The 21,584-nt window shown below is 40.4% G+C and overlaps 1 protein-coding gene across 2 annotated transcripts in view; it reads left to right on the top strand.

Annotated features, from left to right (window-relative positions):
• Positions 1–21,584, top strand: part of sptb (spectrin, beta, erythrocytic) — a 75,283-nt gene that overhangs the window by 46,073 nt on the left and 7,626 nt on the right. For both annotated transcript variants that reach the window (XM_036150773.1, XM_036150772.1), the window contains 17 exons: positions 1,542–1,632; positions 1,891–2,037; positions 4,987–5,253; positions 5,729–5,953; positions 6,967–7,056; positions 7,795–8,085; positions 8,428–8,558; positions 8,776–8,980; positions 9,091–9,314; positions 15,979–16,129; positions 17,659–17,903; positions 18,089–18,227; positions 18,560–18,644; positions 18,759–18,955; positions 19,453–19,535; positions 19,766–19,829; positions 20,018–20,262. In XM_036150773.1, the coding sequence (XP_036006666.1) occupies positions 1,542–1,632; positions 1,891–2,037; positions 4,987–5,253; positions 5,729–5,953; positions 6,967–7,056; positions 7,795–8,085; positions 8,428–8,558; positions 8,776–8,980; positions 9,091–9,314; positions 15,979–16,129; positions 17,659–17,903; positions 18,089–18,227; positions 18,560–18,644; positions 18,759–18,955; positions 19,453–19,535; positions 19,766–19,829; positions 20,018–20,262 (2,880 nt within the window). The remainder of the gene's footprint in view (positions 1–1,541; positions 1,633–1,890; positions 2,038–4,986; positions 5,254–5,728; positions 5,954–6,966; positions 7,057–7,794; positions 8,086–8,427; positions 8,559–8,775; positions 8,981–9,090; positions 9,315–15,978; positions 16,130–17,658; positions 17,904–18,088; positions 18,228–18,559; positions 18,645–18,758; positions 18,956–19,452; positions 19,536–19,765; positions 19,830–20,017; positions 20,263–21,584) is intronic.

The following is a 21,584-nucleotide window of genomic DNA, read 5'->3' as shown; positions in this document are numbered from 1 at the left end:
ATGAATTGCAAGCTGTAAAACTGAGCCTATTTAACTTTGACTTTAGTAAATGAATGCCAAAGCATAGGGCTGCACCAAAGTAGTAAATTAGGTTGCAATATTACTGCATCCAAAACTTTTTCAGTGACTTTTGTTATTGTTGTGGCTATCACCTGAGTCAGGTGTGCTCTGAGACTCCATCTTATATCTTAATTGTGTCTTCTTGACTATTCAACGTTAAAACGAACAAAAGCTGCATTTTTAAGTCCTTTGCAATATTGATAATGTGTTTACACACATAGTGATGATGATATCATGTGGAGCCCTGGCTTTGAAGTCCATCTAATGTTAAAACACCACAGTTTCAGTCAATGTTTATTTTAGGCTGGCACACAGCACAGGATGCTGTGGGGCTTTAGAAAGGGGGAGCACCTGATAAAGAGATATAACTTATCAGTCGGGTTCACTCTGAGCAAGTTTTCTGTTGTTTTTCTGTGCAGTCAGTGAGAAGTTGGCATCCCTGTGTGTTCAGTATGCTCCCCCGCTTGCTGTTGAGAATAGGCAGATTGGGTCACATGGACTGTGCAGAACTTTTATTCTGGCCAAGAATTGCTGAGTTCTTCTTACATTTGGTTTGGTTAGGGTGCTGCAGAGGGAATGCTAAACCAGCCAAGCAGAAGTAACATTAATCTTCCTTAAAATAAAAGCTGCCTTTTTAAATAAAAATAGGATTTTACACTTTATCCACGTGTTATTCTGAATTTTGCTCTAAACAAACAGACCTCAGTATCTGAATGAATGCAGAGCAACAACGGCATGGTTTTTTCCTTTGAAATGTTCTGAAACAGAGTTATAAATTGTGTGATCGGTCTCGAATTTAAATCCCGACAGGACCTTTAATTATTATGACCCGGCTCAAAGGCCACAACAAAAGGTAGATACAACGTGTATTAAAATTGTTTTGTATATAGTATATAAGTAAGTTAAATAAGTGGTGTATGGCAAACTTTTTAGAACAATAAATTACTAGGTTTGTCCAAGTACCACCATCTTGACATGCAATTTAAAACAGTTGGAACAGGACTTAGACCTTTTTATTTTACTATATCTTAAAAACATTTATTTTTAATAAAAATTAATAGATTTATAATGCTGCGATCTTTCTAAAGTTTTAATTTTAGGCTGAAAATTTAAGGTTAAGCAGAAATAACTTGCCATTTCCTTTAGAGTTTTGCCTCAACAGTGAAAATGTTGTTCTAGCCTCTGTATTATTAGCTTTAGAAAGGGCATTGGAGCCACCGCTTTCTCTCCCAATACTCAACTTGATAGACAGGCACCTGCAATAATGGATATTGATCTTTAACAGAGAGCTTTTCTTCCCTGTGAAGCAGAGAAAGACACGACTTTTCCTCAGTGAAGGGGGAGCTCTGGTGGATTTTGTCTACAGTATGCAGACTGAGTTATGTCACAGAGAGATTTGTGGGGCAGAGAAGAAAAGGCCGGCTCTGTCCAAAACTGTTATTTATCTATGGTACACCTTTTCCTTTGTGTTTGCTCTTCAGGCATAACAAGAATAAGAGACGAGCTGTGGAGGTGTCTGGAAAGCTGAAAGATAACCGTGACCTTCAGCACTTCCTGCAAAACTCGCAAGATGTGAGTTCAGTACAATTCCACGAAAACATCTTATACCTTTTTTATTAACTTTTGGTTTGCTCTCTTTCTTCAGCTATTTTTAGGTTGTAATTGCTGTACCGCTGTAGTTGTCTTTCCAGTGACATTTTGCCATAGTTCTTTATAATATAGATGAATTATCTTTATTATATAGGATCATGAGGATTATTTTTCTCAGAAGATCCCGGATTAATCTGCATAATGAATGCATAATATTCTTTATCTTTCGCAATGCTTCAGCTGAACGTATGGATCAATGAAAAGATGCTGACAGCTCAGGATACGTCATATGATGAGGCCAGAAACCTCCACAGCAAGTGGCTCAAACATCAGGCTTTCATGGCGGAGCTGGCCTCCAATAAGGACTGGCTCAACAAAGTAGACCAGGTTAGTAAACGCTCCATGTTTTTTGGTTTTTCACCAAAGGGTTTCATCTTCTTCTATAAACATCCAAATAGAGCTGCACAACCATCAAACAGAACCAGAAGTGAACAGAGTAAGGAAATGCACATAAAACAACTTTATAGTTAAAGGATTGTTTCACTCATAATAAAATTAACAGGTTTAAAATTGCATATATAGAATGGAGGGGATCAGATGATAAAAAAGGCAACGTTTTAAAGAACTATCCATCACAGTAAAACATTGAAGTTCTTCTGATGCTTTGGGATTTCATCTCCTGGAAGACAAATGGATTCTTGGAAACCCGTCTGTGGAGAATTTGTACTTCACTCTAGACAAATAACAGATTTTTGCTGCAAAAATGTATAGAAATTCCAATTGCAGGCTGTATCCTGGTACGTACATACATACATACATACATACATACGTACATACATACATACATACGTACGTACATACGTACATACATACATACATACATACGTACGTACATACGTACATACATGCATACATACATACGTACGTACATACGTACATACATGCATACATACATACATACATACATACATACATACATACATACATACATACATACATACATACTGTATGCAGACTGTATTAATGTATCATACAGTCGCTTCATACATACAATTCAAGACATTTCTTTAGTGTGAAATAAATGCTGTACATGTAAACTAACTAATAAATAAGATGCAAGTGCTAAATCACCATTTGTTTCAGCTAAAGCATTTAATACTTTTATGTTCATGTATGCCATACAGTAAATATGATTATTAATAAATAAAATTCAGCTGTCCTTGCAGGATTTCCTAAATATTTGCTTGTTTTCACCCATTACACATGATGAAAAGAATCTGATTGTACAATATCAAGGAAGAGTACAAAAAAAGCTTCTCTGAAGTATTATATAATGGCTCAGTGAAGAATGCTAGAAGACTTGCATCCTGCTAATACTGATTGGGTTCATACATGTGTGAAATTCCCTTATTCTCCATGTGTTTGAACTAAGGAGTTGGAAAAAAAACAAAAAAAACAAGCCTGATCTACCAAAGATACAAACATCCAGTTCTGGCTAATATTTATAAAAACCTTGAAATGATCTTTTAATGCCAGAAAGGGAAAAAACTAATTTCAACTTTTTAGCCAGTCTGAAAGGGCACCTTTGGCACAAATACAGCAATTCCCATCACATGAAAAACACCACGTCTGCAGCGAACATCTAAAGCAACAAAAGAATGCCTTCACCTGAAGCCTAGCCAGAATCCATAACTAAACCTGACGCAGTCTGTGAGGTCACCTAAACATGGCAGAGGACAAGGGAAGATTTGTAGAGCTTTTGTAAGGCAGAGTTTGCAAATACTCACAGGTCAGGATGCAGCAAGCTGACATATTCCTACCAATCGGGACTGAATACGATATAATATTGTTTAGTTGTCAGTCTGAAACCCATCTTCAGTGTCATATCACTATTTTTTACAGATATATATAGAAAGACAGAATCAGAAAGTTGGAAGAAGGCTCTTTAGTGTTCCATATTTAGTTATTAGCATTTTTCTGTTTAACCCTATTAAACTGTGGAGCCCTGTATCTGTGACCTGATGGTAAGAGGCAGTATTCATGATTCAGAGCGTGGTCGGGGTTAGAGGCAATGTTTTTTGCTAATCTCATCGTATTATGTATATTATTATGGTAGGAAGATTCATAAAAAAGTTCTTTGACTGGGTGGTCAACCTTCATGATGCAAAAAGAGTGCTTTTCAGTATGCATAACCTTTATCTTAGTGTTTGGTAATGATATAAACCAGGCTGGCAGCTGCATCCTCTGTTCCCGCTTTTAAGAAAATTGAAAAGGATCAAGTTTGTCCTGAGTTGCCCTGAAGATGAGGAAGTGAAGTCTTCTCTAAAGCCTTCACTAACACAGAGGCCAGGGCTAAAGGATGAAAGTCCTTAGGTTGTGTTGGACACAGGTTTTTGAGGCTTAACATGTTTTCCATAGTAGGGGGCAAAGTGCATAGCCAGAGTGATCTTCTGGATTTTTGTTTTAGATTCTGTCTTTCGCAGTTGAAGAGTACCTATGATAAAAATTAAAGACTTCTACATATTTTGCAAGAGGGGGAAGCCTTCAAAATCGGCAGTGTACCAAATACTTGTTCTGTTTGAGTTTCACGAAATGGGGGGAGGGACTTTTTCACAATATCATTTTTTTTATTTGTACACTTATGCAAACATGTTTTGCATTGCCACTTATTTATTTATTTATTTATTATTATTTTTTGTTTACTTTTTTAACATTTTCTTTCAGTTGAAGCCATTTTCTGTTTTAACAGGCTTAAAGTTAGACATGGCTCTTATTAATATTATTGCATTTGATGCACGCTGTCTGTATTTGATGCATTTTTTTTTGTACTGCCTGTAAAGCGTGTGACTCCACATAAGTGAAAAGTGCTGTTTAAATATGATGTACTCCTGGTTTTGTAGTGGATCCTGCAGGACAGATGTCACAGCAAGGTGCAAAAACATTTTGAAATAATTTATTATGGTCTAATTTTTTTTTTCAGAAACCTAGTATTTTAGCAAGGGTATGTAGCTTTTTCAGACTCAATTATTATAAACATATTTTGCCAATTAAGAACATGAAGTGGTTTTGGACTACAATGATTTATTGTATTTTAGGCAGTGGTGGCCTTGTGGTTAAAGCAGGGCGCTAACCATGGTTCAAATCCCACAAACTGCAACTCTGCTTCCCTGAGCAAGACCCTTACCCCTGAATGCTTCCCGAGCGCCACACAGTGACAACCCACTGCTCCCTATGGGATGGATTCAGTGCAGAGGACACATTTCATTGGACTGTGTGTGGCAATGACAAAAAAGGAATATTCTGAGAACAAGCTTTTCTTCTGTTTTGTTGTTGCAGGAGGGTCAGGAGCTCATGGACTCCAAGCCTGAGTTTGAGCCCATTGTGAAGGAGCGCCTGGCTCAGCTTCATGAGCTGTGGGACAAACTGGAGTCCACAACTCAGGAGAAGGACCGGCTGCTGTTTGACGCCAATCGCTCTGAGCTTTTCGACCAGAGCCTGGCTGATATGAAGAAGTGGCTGGCCGAGCTTCAGCAGCAGTTGCAGAGCGGGGATGAGGATGTAAAAGACCTTACAAATGCCAATATCCTGCTCAAAAAGCACCAGGTCTGTATATGGTAAATGATAAAGGGCTTATACGTGTATATTCTTAAGAATATGAATATAATTATTATTATTATTATCCGCTTTTTCTCTTCGGAGTTTCGTCTTGATCTTAGCATGTTCCATTTAAAATCCCTCCACTTGAATGAACACCGTTCAGACATAGCTTTACTTTCAGTCATTGTGTTTATTGTTCGCTTCTGAGCAAAACAAGTACAAGTAATGCTTTAAGACCAAATGTGTTTGTCCCAAAGGTCAAGCTAAAACACAATTTAAAGTAAATAAATTGCTTTTAGGAAAAGTTCTTCATGATTTTATAGAGGAACATTTACAAGAGTTCATAAAGCCTGTGGGTAAGCTTAGTTTCATGCTTAATAGGCAGCACTTACTTTTGGCGAATTTGCCCTCCACTGCATCTTGATTAGGCTCTTGAAAGGCTATTCATCTTTTTTCTTTCCATCCCATTTTCCCATGCCAGATGACGGAGAACCAGGTTCGTGACCGGGCACGGGAGCTGGATGAACTCCAGGAGGCTGTCAGGAAGCATGGAGGAGCAAGGGAGGACCAGCCAGAGCTGGAGGCTGAGCAGCAAGCCCTGCAGAGTGAGTTCCAGCAGCTCCTCATGCCGCTGTCCCAGCGCAGAGGCAAGCTGGAGGCTGCCAAAGCTGTCCATCAGTTCTACAGAGACCTGGCTGATGAGCTGGTAAGTACAGATGACATTTCAGAGGGAATGAAAGGGTCAAAGTGCTCTCACAGGATGATTGATAACACAGAGTTGGAATAATGAGGAGTCGATCTTAACCTGTGAGGACCTTGGATGTCCTCTGCATGTATCCAGAGGCACTGAGATTGTCTCATCTCTTAAAGGTGCCATGACATCTCTGTATAAACCATTTCATGTAGTTCAGATTGCTGCATATTTAAATTCTTTAGAGAATTTCATCAAAAAATCTAATGTCAGCTTGTTGGCCAAATGTCCCTCCTCAGTAAAAGGGTTAGTTACGGTAATCATATGCAGCTCTTCCTAGTTGTCTTCTCTCTGATTGGCTCCAACCATATTTAGAAAACCTATCAAACGTGGGGCTGCCAATCCTCCTTCCTCCTCTGGAGTGGAGCAGTCAGACTTCCTAGCTCGACTCACAGCCAGTGCATCAGCTGGAGGGGGGAAGCTGTTTGCTTGATGGTGTGCTCTGATTGGAGAATATGAATTATTTAGAAAGACAACCTACGTACAAAGATAAGCCGTTTTTTGACCTGACCGTTTTTGAGCAAAGCAACAAAGCTCACCGCCTCCGAGCAGGTGCTTTGGTATTCACTTTTGACGTTAACACAGCCTCATCAGGGCACAACAGACCATATTATACCACCAAACCTCAGAAAAATTAAAATTGCTGTCATGGCCCCTTTAAACATGTTAGGGCCTTGGTTTGAGTAATTTGAAGTTTTAACTTCAAGAGATTTTAAAGACTAAAGCCTTTGGGATAATTTACTTTTGTGATAATTTATTTTTTAAATCTGCCATCCCTAACTGCTGAGATATACAGAAGAGTCAAGAGGTTTGTTTTCATTTACTTTGTGAAGGAGCAATAAATCTGTATAAGGAAGATAGCTTTTTTTTTGGTCCACATCAGACCTCTATGAAGCTGTTTTTTAGATCCGGCTTTTCTGCTTTCTGTGTCCTTATCTTCAAAATCTTTTTCTTTCTGTGTCTTTCAGCTGTGGATTGAGGAGAGGATGCCCCTGGCAATGTCACAGGAGCACGGTAACAATCTTCAAACTGTCCAGATGCTGTTAAAAAAGAACCAGGTAAGGATCTGTAGCAGTTCATTTATTGATTCGTCTGTACATTTTTCACACATAATTGAAAATAGTGCACTCTAAGTTTTAAATTTACATTCAGAAGCTCGGAACAGTAAAATCCTTTATATATTTTGTTACTTTACAACCGCAAACTTCAATACATTTGAATTTCATGTTGTCGAGTTCAGCATCCTTTATAAGCCAAAGAGCCATTTTTCTCCTCGCTTCTTTTGCTTAGAGCTGCAAAGCCTCTTTTAACCTTGGAAAAAAAAAGATAATTTATGAAGTTTCAATAAATAGGTTAGAAAGAAAATGTTTCATTTGTTGTGAAATTGAGTTGAAGATCGTTTTAGTTGTAGGTGTTAGCAGAAATAAAAACATTTAACCTACTGAATGAGGGAAGAAATATGCTTATTTAAGTAGAATGAGGTCAACTGAGTCATTATTTTTTGTGGAAATAGAGAAAATATCTTGCCCACTTCAACAGTAAAGTCTGTAGTGTGCAGGGTTAAGATATAAAATGCCTTGACCTTTTAAATCCATAAAGTGTAAAGTAGTGCTCTTCTGATTTTGAATTTGCATACATTTATACAACAAAGAAAACTTCATCATTTTTATTTCAGACGCTGAAAACTGGTAATTTTCAGTTCTTTTGGCTCCCCTGACATTTCTTGCTGAATGAACTCACAGTTTTAGTTTCCAGTGAAACGAGCAACATCTGCCATCTTCTGCCTTTTCCGTCAGACATTGCAGAGGGAGATCGAGGGCCACCAGCCCCGTGTCGACGAAGTGCTGGAGCGGGGTAGGCGGATGGCGACGGCGGCCAGCACGGAGGACAGGCCGGAGGCGGAGAGAATCCAGGACCAGATGCAGGAGCTGGAGCAGGCTTGGGCCCGGCTGCAGGACGAGATGACCAAACGGCGAGAGAGGCTGAGCAGCTCCGACTTGGCCCAACAGTATTACAACGATGCTGATGAGGCAGAGGCCTGGATAGGAGAGCAGGAGCTCTACATGATTGCTGATGAAAAGGCTAAGGTTAGGAACGGAAGACATGCTGTGTGCGAGGGAGAAGAAAAGGCTCTGATTAGCCCAGGGAAGTTTCCAAACATGTTTGAAAATCACATCTTATTATCTTAATCAAAGTAAAGGCACATCAGTCTGTTCAAATACCAAGTAATGAATTTATCAGCATGATTACATGGTTTGGGTTCTCTTCAATTAAAAGGCTCCGCTTTTCTAAGTGGGGACCCTCTACGGAGAGCTGATTTAGTAAATTAGCTCTCCATAATATTTTAAATAGTAATTTGTTTTGCTTTGATGGGTGCGTCTCTCTCTCTCCTGTCTTCACCACCTTCCCGTTTCTGGCTCGTCCTCCAGGATGAGCAGAGCGCCATGCTGATGCTGAAGCGCCACATGATCCTGAAACAGGCAGTGGAGGACTACGCTGACTCCATTCAGAAGCTTTCTGAGCGTGCCCAGAAGATGTTTGCAGAGGACCGTCCTGATGGGTTTGTGCTTGAACTGTCGATAGTGATCCTAATTTCCTCTCCGTTCCAGTCAGTTGCGGTTTAGGCTGACAGGACTGACAAGCATGTAAATGTGCATCCTAATCCGCAGCCTCATCTCGAGTTAACCAAATTGTGATATCTTGACCTGTCTTTTAGTCTCTCTAAAGTCCCTGAGCTTGATTATTATTTTTTTTCCCTCTCTGCCTTACTTTTTCAGTGAAGATATCATACGGCGGCAGGGCCAGGTTGATAAGCAGTACGCAGGCCTGAAGGAGCTGGCAGAGGACCGCAAGAAGAAGCTGAAACACACCTATGATCACTTCCTGCTTAGCAGAGAGGTGGAGGACCTGGAGCACTGGATCGCAGAGAGAGACGTTGTGGCGTCCTCGCAGGAGATGGGTCAAGACCTGGACCACGTAACGGTATCGTAAATCAGAGAGATAATCTCAGCCAGAAAAATGCAAAAGAAATTCTCTGAATAAGAGAACTACATACTTTTATTTATTAAGTGATTTCTTTCCCTGCTCCTCAGCTTCTGAGGGATAAATTCAGAGAGTTTGCGCGGGAGACGGGGATGACAGGTCAGCAGCGAGTGGACATGGTCAACCAGATAATAGATGAGCTGATTGAAACGGGCCACAGCGAGGCGGCCACCCTGGCAGAGTGGAAGGACGGCATAAATGACAGCTGGGCTGACCTGCTGGAGCTCATCGACACTCGCTCTCAGCTCCTCACGGCGTCTTACGACCTGCTCAAGTATGTGGGGAAAAAAAAACATACCAAGACATCTTACCAAGTGTCGACCACAAACTTCAATGTATCTTAGTTTAGGGGTTTTATGCGATAAATAGACCAATTCAATTCAATTTTCAATTCAATTCAATTTTATTTATATAGCGCCAAATCATGAAACATGTCATCTCAAGGCACTTTACAAAGTCAAGTTCAATCATATTATACAGATTGGGTCAGATTATACAGATTGGTCAAAAATGTCCTATATAAGGAAACCAGTTGATTGCATCAAAGTCCCGACAAGCAGCAGTCACTCCTGGGGAACCGTAGAGCCACAGGGAGAGTCGTCTGCATTGTACATGGCTTTGCTGCAATCCCTCATACTGAGCAAGCATGAAGCGACAGTGGGAAGAAAAACCACCCATTAACGGGAAGGAAAAACCTCCGGCAGAACCGGGCTCAGTATGAACGGTCATCTGCCTCGACCGACTGGGGTTACAGAAGACAGAACAGAGACACAACAAGACAGACAAACAAGCACAGAAGCACACATTGATCTAGTAATCTGTTCTACATTAGATGGTAGTAGCGGGTGAGCCGTCTTCTCTGGATGATGTCACAGTTAACAGAACGCCAGACCAGGTGTACCTACTATGAAGAAAAAGAGAGAGAGCAAAAAGTTAAAAGCTGAAATGACGACAGTCATTTCAATGTAATACAATGCAAAACTGGAGAACAGTAGACTGAAGAACAGTAGAAATCAGTAGAGTGAGAAAATTAGACCCTGATGTCCTCCAGCAGCCTAGGCCTATCACAGCACAACTATAGAGATAGCTCAGGGTATGAGCCACTCTAACTATAAGCTTTGTCAAAAAGGAAAGTTTTAACATTAGTCTTAAAAATAGATAGGGTGTCTGCCTCACGGACCAAAACTGGGAGTTGGTTCCACAGGAGAGGAGCCTGATAGCTAAAGGATCTGCCTCCCATTCTACTTTTAGAGACTCTAGGAACCAGCAGCAGACCTGCAGTCTGAGAGCGAAGTGCTCTGTTAGGAACATACGGGGTAATCAGAGCTCTGATATATGGTGGAGCTTGATTATTAAGGGCTTTATACGTTAGAAGGAGAATTTTAAATTCTATTCTTGATTTAACAGGAAGCCAATGAAGGGAAGCTAAAATTGGAGAAATATGATCCCTCTTGTTGATTTTCATCAGAAATCTTGCCGCAGCATTTTGAATCAGCTGAAGACTTCGAACTGCATTTTGTGGACTTCCTGATAGTAAAGAATTACAATAGTCCAGCCTTGAAGTAACAAATGCATGGACTAGTTTTTCAGCATCACTCCTGGACAGAATGTTTCTAATTTTGGCGATATTCCGGAGGTGAAAAAAGGAAACTCTGGAAACCTGTTTAATATGGGATTTAAATGACATGTCTTGGTCGAAAACAACACCAAGATTTTTAACTTTATTACCAGAGGCCAAGTTAATGCCATCCAGATTAAGGGATTGATTAAGAACTTTATTTTTTGAAGACTCTGGCCCAAAGATTACAACTTCTGTCTTGTCAGAATTTAAATGCAGGAAATTTAAAGTCATCCAGCTTTTGATGTCATCAAGACATGACTGCAGTCGAAGTAACTGATTGGATTCATCAGGATTTATGGATAAATATAGCTGAGTGTCATCAGCATAACAGTGAAAATTAATCCCATGCTGTCTGATAATTTTGCCAATCGGAAGCATATATATAGTAAATAGAATTGGTCCAAGGACTGAACCCTGTGGTACTCCACAAGTGACCCTAGAGTTTGAGGAAGATTTATTATTAACATGAACAAACTGGAATCTGTCCGACAGATAAGATTTAAACCAGCCTAATGCTTTTCCCTTAATCCCTACAGTATGCTCAAGTCTTTGTAGGAGAATATTGTGATCAACTGTATCAAATGCAGCACTGAGATCTAACAGGACAAGTATAGACACAAGTCCATTATCTGAGGCCATGAGAATATCATTAGTGACCTTCACCAGAGCTGTTTCAGTGCTATGATGAGCTCTGAAGCCTGACTGAAACTCCTCAAGTAGGTCATTACTTTGTAAATGTTCACATAGTTGATTAGCAACTACTTTCTCAAGAATTTTAGATAAGAAAAGAAGATTAGATATAGGTCTGTAATTTACTAACTCATCTTGATCAAGAGATGGTTTCTTAAGTAAAGGTTTAATAACAGCTACTTTAAAAGCCTGTGGTACATATCCATTTACCAAGGATACATTAATCATGTCTAAAATAGGACCACTGATCAGAGGGAATACCTCCTTAAACAACTTGGTTGGGATTGGGTCTAACATACAGGTAGAAGGTTTAGATGAAGCTAAAATTTTAGATAGCTCAGAAAGCTCTACTGCTTTTAAACAGTTCAGACACTGCGCAGGTTCTAAGGATTCCTCCAATGCTGCCTCACTTACTGAGGATGAGGTAATCATGTTTGGGAGGATGCCAATTATTTTATTTTTAATGGAATCAATTTTATTTATGAAGAATCCCATAAAATCATTACTGCTAAGAGCTAAGGGAATGGATGGATCAACAGAGCTGTGGCTCTGAGTAAGTTTGGCAACTGTACTGAAGAGAAATCTAGGATTATTCTTATTCTCCTCAATTAATGATGAAAAATATGCTGCTCTAGCTCTGCGAAGGGTCTTGTTATACAACAATAGACTGTTCTTCCAGATTAGGTAGGATTCCTCTTGGTGTGTAGAGCGCCATTTTCTCTCCAATTTCCTAACATTGTGCTTCAAGGAACGCAGCTCTGAATTAAACCAAGGAGCCAGCTTCCTGTGAATAATCACCTTCTTTTTCAAGGGAGCTACATTGTCTAATGCAGAACGCAATGACGAAGTCATACCGTTTACAAAGACATCTATTTGTGAATTGGAAGAAACAACATTGCTGCTATCTGCAGGGCATTTCTGCAATACGGAGGATATTAAAAAGGGGACAGACTCTTTAAGTTTTGATACAGCATTATCCGATAAAGATCTACTATAATGGAACCCTCTTTTGGGGGTGGAGAATTCAGTTAGATTAAACTCAAATGTTATTAAAAAATGATCAGATAGGACAGGGTTGTGAGGAAATACTGTTAATTCTTCACAATCAATGCCATATGTCAGAACAAGGTCTAAAGTATGGAGCCGAGAGTGCGTCGGTTCATGCACATTTTGAGCAAAACCAATTGAATCTAGGATAGTTTTAAAGGCTACACTAAGGTTATCACATTCAGTGTCAACATGGATGTTAAAATCACCCACTATAATAGCCTTATCAGTATTTAACACCAAATCAGATAAGAAATCTGACAACTCATCCAAAAACTGAGTGTAAGGGCCTGGTGGACGATACAAAACAACAAACAGAAGAGGTTTTATTGCTTTGCAGCTTGGATGAGGGAAACTGAGGGTTAAATGTTCAAAAGAACTGTAGTTATTAATTGGCCTGGGACTAATTAATAAATCAGACTGAAAGATAGTTGCCACTCCTCCTCCTCTTCCCACAGATCTGGGAATGTGGAAATTTGAATAATTGGAGGGAGTTGACTCATTTATACTAACGTAGTCCTCTTGTAGCCAGGTTTCTGTGAGACAAAACAAATCAATCTGTTTATCAGAAATCAATTCATTAACTAACAAAGTCTTTGGAGGGAGAGACCTTATATTTAATAGACCACATTTAATTGTTTTATTTTTAGGTTCAAGGTGAACCGTATTGATTTTTATTAGGTTTTTATGATTTGTTCCTTTTAGATAAGTTTTTGATCTGTTAAGTTTTGGCCGTGGGAAAGACACCGTCTCAATAGGATAATGGGTGGGTAACAGTACAGAAGCTGCAGAGAGGTGTGTTAAACTACGGCTCTGCTTCCTGGTCTGGACCCTGGATTGTCAGCATTTAGGAGGACTAATAAATCCGGCCAGATTTCTAGAAAGAAGAGCTGCACCATCCAAAGTAGGATGGATGCCGTCTCTCCGGATCAGACCAGGTTTTCCCCAGAAAGTTCTCCAGTTATCAATGTAGCCCACGTCGTTTTCAGGACACCACCTAGACAACCAGCGGTTGAATGATGACATGCGGCTAAACATGTCATCACTCGTCAAATCAGGCAGGGGACCAGAGAAAATTACGGAGTCCGACATTGCTTTAGCAAACTCACACACCGAAGCAACACCAACTTTAGTGACCTCCGATCGGCGTGATCGGGTGTCATTACCGCCAGCGTGAATAACAATCTTACTGTATTTACGCTTATCCTTAGCCAGCAGTTTTAGGTAAGATTCTATGTCGCCCGTTCTGGCCCCTGGCAGGCATTTAACTATGGTCCCTGGTGTCTCTAGTGCCACGTTTCTGACTATTGAGCTCCCAATAACCAGGATCGGCTTCTCAGCGGGTGTGTCGCTGAGTGGGGAAAATTTATTTGAAACGCAGACGGGTCGGTGGTGAACTGGGGGCTGAAATCTAGAGCTATGCTTCCTACGAACTGTCACCCAGCCGGCCTGCTTACCCGGCTGCTCGGGTGCTTCTGGAGGACCACTAAGTGAACTAACGCTAGGTCTATGTGGCTCCGCGCTAGCAGAGGGGCGGCTATCAGCTGGTCTTTCCATAGCACGGAGCCGGGACTCTAATTCTGACACCCTCGCCTCCAAAGCTACAAAAACACTACATTTATTACAAGTACCATTATCACTAAAGGAGGCAGAGGAATAGCTAAACATCTGACACAGAGAGCAGGAGATAAGGGGAGACTTAGTCAGAGACAGAGAAGCTGAAGTAATAGTAGGAGAGGAAGCCATTGTGGAGCTAAGGCTAGGCTAGGCTAAAGCTAGGCTAGCGCCCTTCTACCACGCCAAGAGAGCAAACCGTGAAACACGAGGAGTTCCCAAGCGTGATGTGCAGCAACAGAAAATGTTTTAAAAGTGCTTATGTGTTAGAAACAGATGTTACAGCAAAGAGATTAAAGATAAAAGCGAGAGAATCTGGAGCAACAAACCGTTGCTCACGCAGTGAAAACAGGAAGTGATACAATACGCCTTACCGCAAACAGGAAGTGACGTCAGTCATCCAGGTACAGAGAGGTACAGAGACCAACACAAAATGTTGTAAAGCAAAATGATTAATAGTTTTTAATGTTTTATTACAAGTGAAAGTCTGAAGGTTTTGTGTTTATATACATTTTCAGTCAGCCTCCCTTACTCTGATGCCCCTTAATAAAACACAGCACAACAAATTGTCTTCAAAATTAGACTTAATTAGTTGAGTCTACTTGTTCGCAGAACAATTTCAGTATCAAGACAGCTGTTCTGTGAAAGTCGTAGAGGTTCGTAAGAAAACATTATTGAGCATACAGCGATTTTAAGACCAAGGAACACACAAGACACCACATTATCATGACCAGAGGTGGGTAGAGTAGCCAAAAATTGTAATCCATTAAAAGTAGCACTACTTCAACATATCTTTACTCAAGTAAAAGTAAAAAGTTGTCAGCCAGGAAATTAATTAAGTAAGAGTAAAAAAGAAGGCTACTCAAGTATTGAGTAACTAATATTAGTAAGCTAATATTTGATGATTTAATATTTAAAATCGATGTAATCGGACAGACAAAAATAGATAACGTGCAAATTAGTTTTAAAGACAAATGATACACTAATGACACTAAATACAAAAGACACTTTTCTAAATCATTGTTTCGACATTAAACTTGAAAGCCATATTTACAGCAAGTAATGTATATACAATATGTTAGAACTGTGCAAAGTACTTCCAATGACAATATCTATTGTTTACCACATGTTCATTTCACCTCCAAATGGCTTAATGAGCTCAGCAGATAGAAAATAACATTAAATAACAAAGCTTGTGTACAAATAAGAAGTCTCACTTTAACCTAAACTCTAGGTTGTTGTCTCTCTGGTGCATTTTTGGTTAAAACAAGTATGTTCTTTATTCGTGAAGTTACTGGCAGTAGGGAGAGTAGCCAGAAATTTTTCTCAAGTAAGAGTAGCGATACTTGAGTAATAATATAACAAAAGTAAAAGTACATTGCAGTAAAAATACTCCTAAAAGTACATTTTGTTCAAAAAATTACTTGTAAACGAGTAAAAGTAACAGGTTACTAGCCACCTCTGACCATGACACATGCTGGTGGCAGCATCAGACACCCTGGGAAGCAGGTCAAAGTTAAGGCGAAGCTGGATGGTTTGACGTTCTGCTGGATAATGACATAAAAAAGCATGTAGTCAGACCTACAATAAATGGTTCAGATCAAACCACAGTATGCGTTGGAGTGGCCTTGTCAAAGTCCTGCTACCAACTTTTGAAAGCTAAAGCTTGCCACATTATTTTTCTTAGCAAAACCCAAAAGGAGTTTTCTTCCACCGCTCTAGTATGCACTGATTTGTTTTACTCTGTCTTTCACATAAATTTTCTATAAAATACTCTGAAGTGTGTGGTTGTAATGTAATAACATATGAATAATTTTGCAAGGCATCATGATGAATGACATCAAAACAGAAAACATCTGTATGCAATAGCAGAGTAAATGAAACATTAACATGGCGCCTACACCTCATAGATGCGATCATAGATTATGATAACTGCAGTGACACTGAGAGTCCAATCTTGTTGAAGGTACTTTGATGATGGAAAAGAGTTGGTGACACAGATCCATGAGAAGCAGAAAGAGCTGCCTGAGGACGTGGGGGAAGATTTCAGCAAAGCCGAGTCCTTCCACAGAATGCACGCCGCCTTTGAGAGAGACATCACTGCCCTGGGCAAACAGGTATAACACAAGAGATCGCCTCTTTTACTCTGAGGGAACACAGCAGGCAGCGGCCAAGAGGTGCACTTTGATGATTTGGGTCTGGTGGGGACAGAGAGTGCTGCAATCTATCTGGAACTGTGGAAGGTTAGAAGTTATTGTTTAAAGGGTATTTCTGAAACCCTTAACCAGGAAACTATGAAACTTGCAATTGGTTTATGTAGCCATAGGGGTGCGATATCTTTGTAGATTAATAACTACAAGGTAAAAGGGTTTGAGCTTCTCCCAGCCCTTGTTTTGATTAAAATGATTACAGTAAAGATGTTTAGGCAGCGTCTGGCAGCTTTGTTTTCTCTGTTAAAATTTCAATTACTGACTGATTGTTACAAAGAAACATTTAATATCAAACAGTCATTTTTTTAAGCTCTAAAACAATACCCACAAAGCTAAAAGTATTGAATACACAGAGCTGTTAAGGTGTTTAGATCCACCGATAATTTTGATTGATTCTTCGATGTTTTATCCACTTTGATCAAATCATCAGCACCACTGGAAGCAAACAGTCCCCACAGCATGATGCTGCCGACACCGTGTATGACAGCAGTGATCTTAAGTTTGAAAACCTTACCTTAAATTCTCCAAACTACCTTTGGACTTCCCTTGATAATTTTCCAATTTTCTTCCTCCTCCTAATAAATGGCGGGATACGGGGTTCTTGATTGGACCTTGCTTGTTTGGCTTTGGTTTCATATTACCGCCACCCGGTGGACTGAAGGTGTAGTGCAGTTTACTTCACAACTTCCTCCATTCATCATTAGGTTGAGTTCAATAAATTTTCCATAGCATTTCAGAGGAGCGGCAACACAAAGCACACAGATTACCTTGGATTCTTTTTAGTAAAAGTAAAATAAATCAGAGGTATTTAAGTCCTGAGACTTTTGATGGAAAGGGGGATTGTTTCACAGAAGGTGACCATTCAGGTTAGATTCAGGCACAATGTGCTGTTCCCAGAGGACAATGATCTCAGACACACATTAAAACTAGTTTTGGAATAGATAAAACAAGGTAACATTAAGACTGAGGCATTATCTTGACCTTTGTGCTATTATAAAATAAATGGGCCACCTTTAAATACCTGGTCTGTACCAGAAAATCAACCACTTTAAATGACTTCTGTCAGTTCAGGTAGAAAAAGTAGCTAAAGGTGAAGGCAGATTTGTATCAGAGGCTTGCTGATGGTTTTTTCTGTCACTTGCCAAGTATTAGTAGGGGTGTATGTATATCTTTGAGCTTATATGTATAATTTTGATGTTAGTAAGAGCAATAAACAATAAATCCAATCTTGTGCATTGAAGGTTGTTGTATCATCATTGGACACAGAATGATTTGAATGTATTAATTATAAGCTGTAAATCAATACTATAACGATGCCCATGATGAGTGTAAGTGTAACTCCTCACCAGCACCGTATCTTTCAGAAAAACCCATTAGACCTGCACTATAATGACTCATTAAAATTACATTTGTTAATTGCTATGTCCTTCCTCCAGGTTCAACAGTTCCAGGAGACAGCCTTGAGACTTCGAGCTCAGTATGCAGGGGACAAACAGGACGCCATCCAGGCCATGGAGAGGGAGGTCGTCGAAGCCTGGAAGGGCCTGCTGGGCGCTTCTGACGGCCGGCGGGCTCAGCTGGTGGACACGGCGGAGAAGTTCCGCTTCTTCAGCATGGTCCGAGACCTGCTGGCCTGGATGGAGAGCATCATTCAGCAGATAGAGACTCAGGAGAAACCCAGGTGTGCAACGATCACCAGGCATAAGACAGTGGCCATTACTGCTGCCGTCAGATGGGAGGATGACATAGATTGCACATTTGCAGTTATTTTTATCTCAGTAATAAAGATTTAAGTAATCCCACTTTATTAAAGATGCAGTAATTTTAGACATTTTCTGCTTTCTATTCTCTCCTGTCCTTCATCAGGGATGTCTCCTCCGTGGAGCTGCTGCAGAAGTACCACCAAGGGATCCGTTCAGAAATTGAAACCAGGGGAGCCAAGTTCACCGACTGCACAGACCTCGGCAAGTCCATGTTGACCCGTAAGCACCGAGACTCTGCCGAGGTAAGGACCCGAGCTTAAAGAAGGCTCCTTTTCTGCTGTTTGCATTTGATGTAATTACTTTTCTTTGAACAATTGTTCCCAAACCAACTGGGTTGCCTTGAAAAGAAAAGGTTTACCTCTTCGTACATTCATCAGGGAGGTTAGAAAAGCAAACACTAATTAGAAATGGATAAAGGCAAAAAGCATTTAAATAAGTAATTGACCCTTGCCCGAATTGAGTGTTGAGTTAATTACTTCACAAAGCTAATTCTTGGAGCTTAATAGGCAGTCTTGGGCTGAGTGTTTTCTATAATGCTGCTATGTAACCGAGGCTGTATAACATTTTGTGTCAGATCAAAGAGAAGCTGGTACAGCTGATGGAGAAAAGGCAGGAAATGATGTTCAAATGGGATGACAGATGGGACTGGCTCCGACTCTGTGAGTAATGCATTCCCCCGATCCCTGACTTAATGACGGAGCAGCAACAGTATCTGCCTCATCAAAGATGAGCTGGAAAAAACGCTCACGATCACCTGCCTTTACCGCTCTCAGTGCTGGAGGTGTGTCAGTTTGCACGAGACGCTTCGGTGGCGGAGGCCTGGCTGATTGCTCAGGAGCCCTACGTGAGCAGCAGGGACCTGGGTCAGACCGTGGACGAGGTGGAGAAGCTCCTCAAGAGGCACGAAGCCTTTGAGAAATCCACCGCCACATGGGAGGAGCGCTTCTCAGCGTTGGAGCGCCTCACCACGGTACGGCACGTTCTACACTTATGTAATATTTAGGTTTTATTTAAACATGACTAATTCACTCTGTGGTTGAAAAACAGAGGATGAATTCAGCAGTGTTTGATTTTGGACTTTTTTAAATGCATATTTCCAGGGTTGTAAGTTCTTTATTGCACAAATGAAAGTCTAAACAAGAATTATCACTATGAATTTGCAGCAGATATTTCCACAGTGTTCTGGATGCATAGATGGATTAAGGTAGGGACAGACACTTAAAAACTTTAGGATATGACATAAGCTTGAAATTATAAACATTCTTTCCATGCTTTATTTTACTTTTCCAGACTTGGAAAGTTGTAAAATCAAATTCTATAATTTTCCAGAATTCCTGATTCTGTGATCCTGATGGAAACCTACTAAATGAGAGAAATATGCCTCCCTTTCTCAACAGCTTCAAATGTGGCTTTAGTAGATAATAAATGTCTTGGCAGTAAAGATAACTACAGGCTGCTGTGTTGCAGCTGGAGCTGTTGGCGCTGAGGAAGCAGCAGCAGGAGATGGAGCAGTTCATTACAGACGAGCAGCGCTCAGAGAAAGAGAGCAGGTAAAAACGCCCTTTAAACTTGAAAGGGGATATAAGAACTCAAAATTACTAATATTTGTTTTTGACGCTACCTAAAAGTGAAAAAAAAAAGACAGAGTTAAGAAGCCAAGAATTATAGAGAAAAATCAACGCATTGTTGGTTTCGTCCTTTCTTGGAGATTTGCTGAAGGTGTCTTAAAAACTATGGATAAGAACACAGTTTCTCTTGTTGTCTGTCCTGTTGTGCTCAGGAGAGAAGACACGGGCTTTGTAGAAGAATCCTCACAGTTCTACACTACTGAGGAACAAACCCAGGTTAGTCACTAAGCCCTGAGACAGCATATTGAAGGAAAATGGACCTCTCTCATGCGCAATGTTTTATAGCAGCTTTTATTAAATAGCTTTCCTTTTATTTATGCACTCTTTGTTGTATAAATGTAATAAGAATGGGTAATTGTTTTTTCTATTAAAGAATCAATGTGTTTTTTATTGTTTTGTACCAGTCTGGGGCGATGGAGCCCAGTTCAGGTCAGCAGGATGGGACCGCTGGTGACTCCATGGTGCCTATAGAGTCAGAAATGAGAGAGAGCGCCTCTCTGGAGCTGGACCCCTCTGTGTCGGCCCCCAAAGAACCTGAGAGGGCGGCCACCATGCCAACAGAGACCCAAAGGAGCCAGACGGTGCTGCAGGAGGGGATGCTGTGCCGCAAACATGATGTGGAGGGCTCCGGAAAGAAGGCTTCAAACAGGTCGGTGGCGGCACTTTTCCTTGAGCCAAGAAATCCATCCCCACCACACCTCAGCTCAAGAATTAGGTGTAAAACTTAAATAGTGCACTGACCAGCGTGTAAATATGCTTATTTTTACAAGACGTCTCCACCAACTGACTTATGCAGTCGCTATGAGAAGTTTGCATACACTTATCAGCATAAATAATAATTTGGGGCTTTTCAAATTATCTATCAGAATTGTTCTTTTTCCAGGGTAAAATGATCTTATAACATTCAATCTGACTATAGTAAGCAAGGAGTGGGTGCACAAGTTAAAGTTTGTGGCAGATTTTCATTAATCCACACAGGGTCATAATTATGCATACAGACTTAAACAGATACACCCTCCCCCCCACTAGTATTTGGTTAAAATGCTCCTTAGGAGGCTCTCTTCTGACTCTCCTGTAAAGCCCGCTTTGTAAGGTGTTTTCTTACAGGAGCTCAGCTTTGTAGCAAAGAGCAGTTCACACATTTTCAATATGCATGTTGTTGCCATTTTTTAGGTCAATTTCATCTTGTTTCATCTATTCCAAAACTATTATTGATCGTATTTGGGATGTTTGTCTTGTTGGAGCACTCAGTTGTGTCCCAGTTTGAGAGCCAAACTCTCCCCCTCAGTTGGTAGAGAATTGCTCAGGATGTTCGGCGATGACTCAGGATTCCCTGAGGCTCAAGCCAACCATGAACTGGAACCTGCTTGAACACACGTGTCGTGGCCCACAGTGAAGCAAGTTCAACTCAGGCGACTACCAAGAAAGAAGCCCCTGACCAAAAGTCAACACCTTTAAGCTTGACTGAAACTGGCAGCTGCCCGGGTGGCCAAGCTAAGTCCCTTCTGGAAAAAGGAAGTTTTATAGAGCGACAAAGGGGAAAATGTTGTTTAGCCACAATTACAAGATTTATTGGTTTTGATAGAAATAAAACAGACTAACATCAGCCTTCTGAAATGGCCCTGGCTTATAGATATATGGATTATGCTTAAAAGCTGAGTCCCTGTTTGTAAACCAACCAACTCCAATGAAATCCACCAGGTCTGCTAAGAACAATTTTAAAACATCCAGCCAGGAATATTCCAGAAGATTGCTGACAGCATCAGAAAGTGTGAGACTTTTATCCAAAGGTTAGTGGCAGGGATCCTGTTAGTACAATTTGGACCAAGTTTGGATTAGATAAAAACTAACGTTAATCTCAAGTTTTTGCAGCCGGCTCTAGTTTTTAAACCATCATTAAAGTTGCATGTTGTATAATCATCCCACGCTGCAAAAAACAACGTTTTAAATGCATCATTAAAGGTCTAAAAC

Source organism: Fundulus heteroclitus, chromosome 19 (genome assembly GCF_011125445.2).
Source record: "Fundulus heteroclitus isolate FHET01 chromosome 19, MU-UCD_Fhet_4.1, whole genome shotgun sequence".
In the NCBI taxonomy this organism is placed as follows: domain Eukaryota; kingdom Metazoa; phylum Chordata; class Actinopteri; order Cyprinodontiformes; family Fundulidae; genus Fundulus; species Fundulus heteroclitus.
The sequence above is the reverse complement of the archived record's forward strand: the minus strand, read 5'-3'. Positions and strand labels throughout refer to the sequence as shown.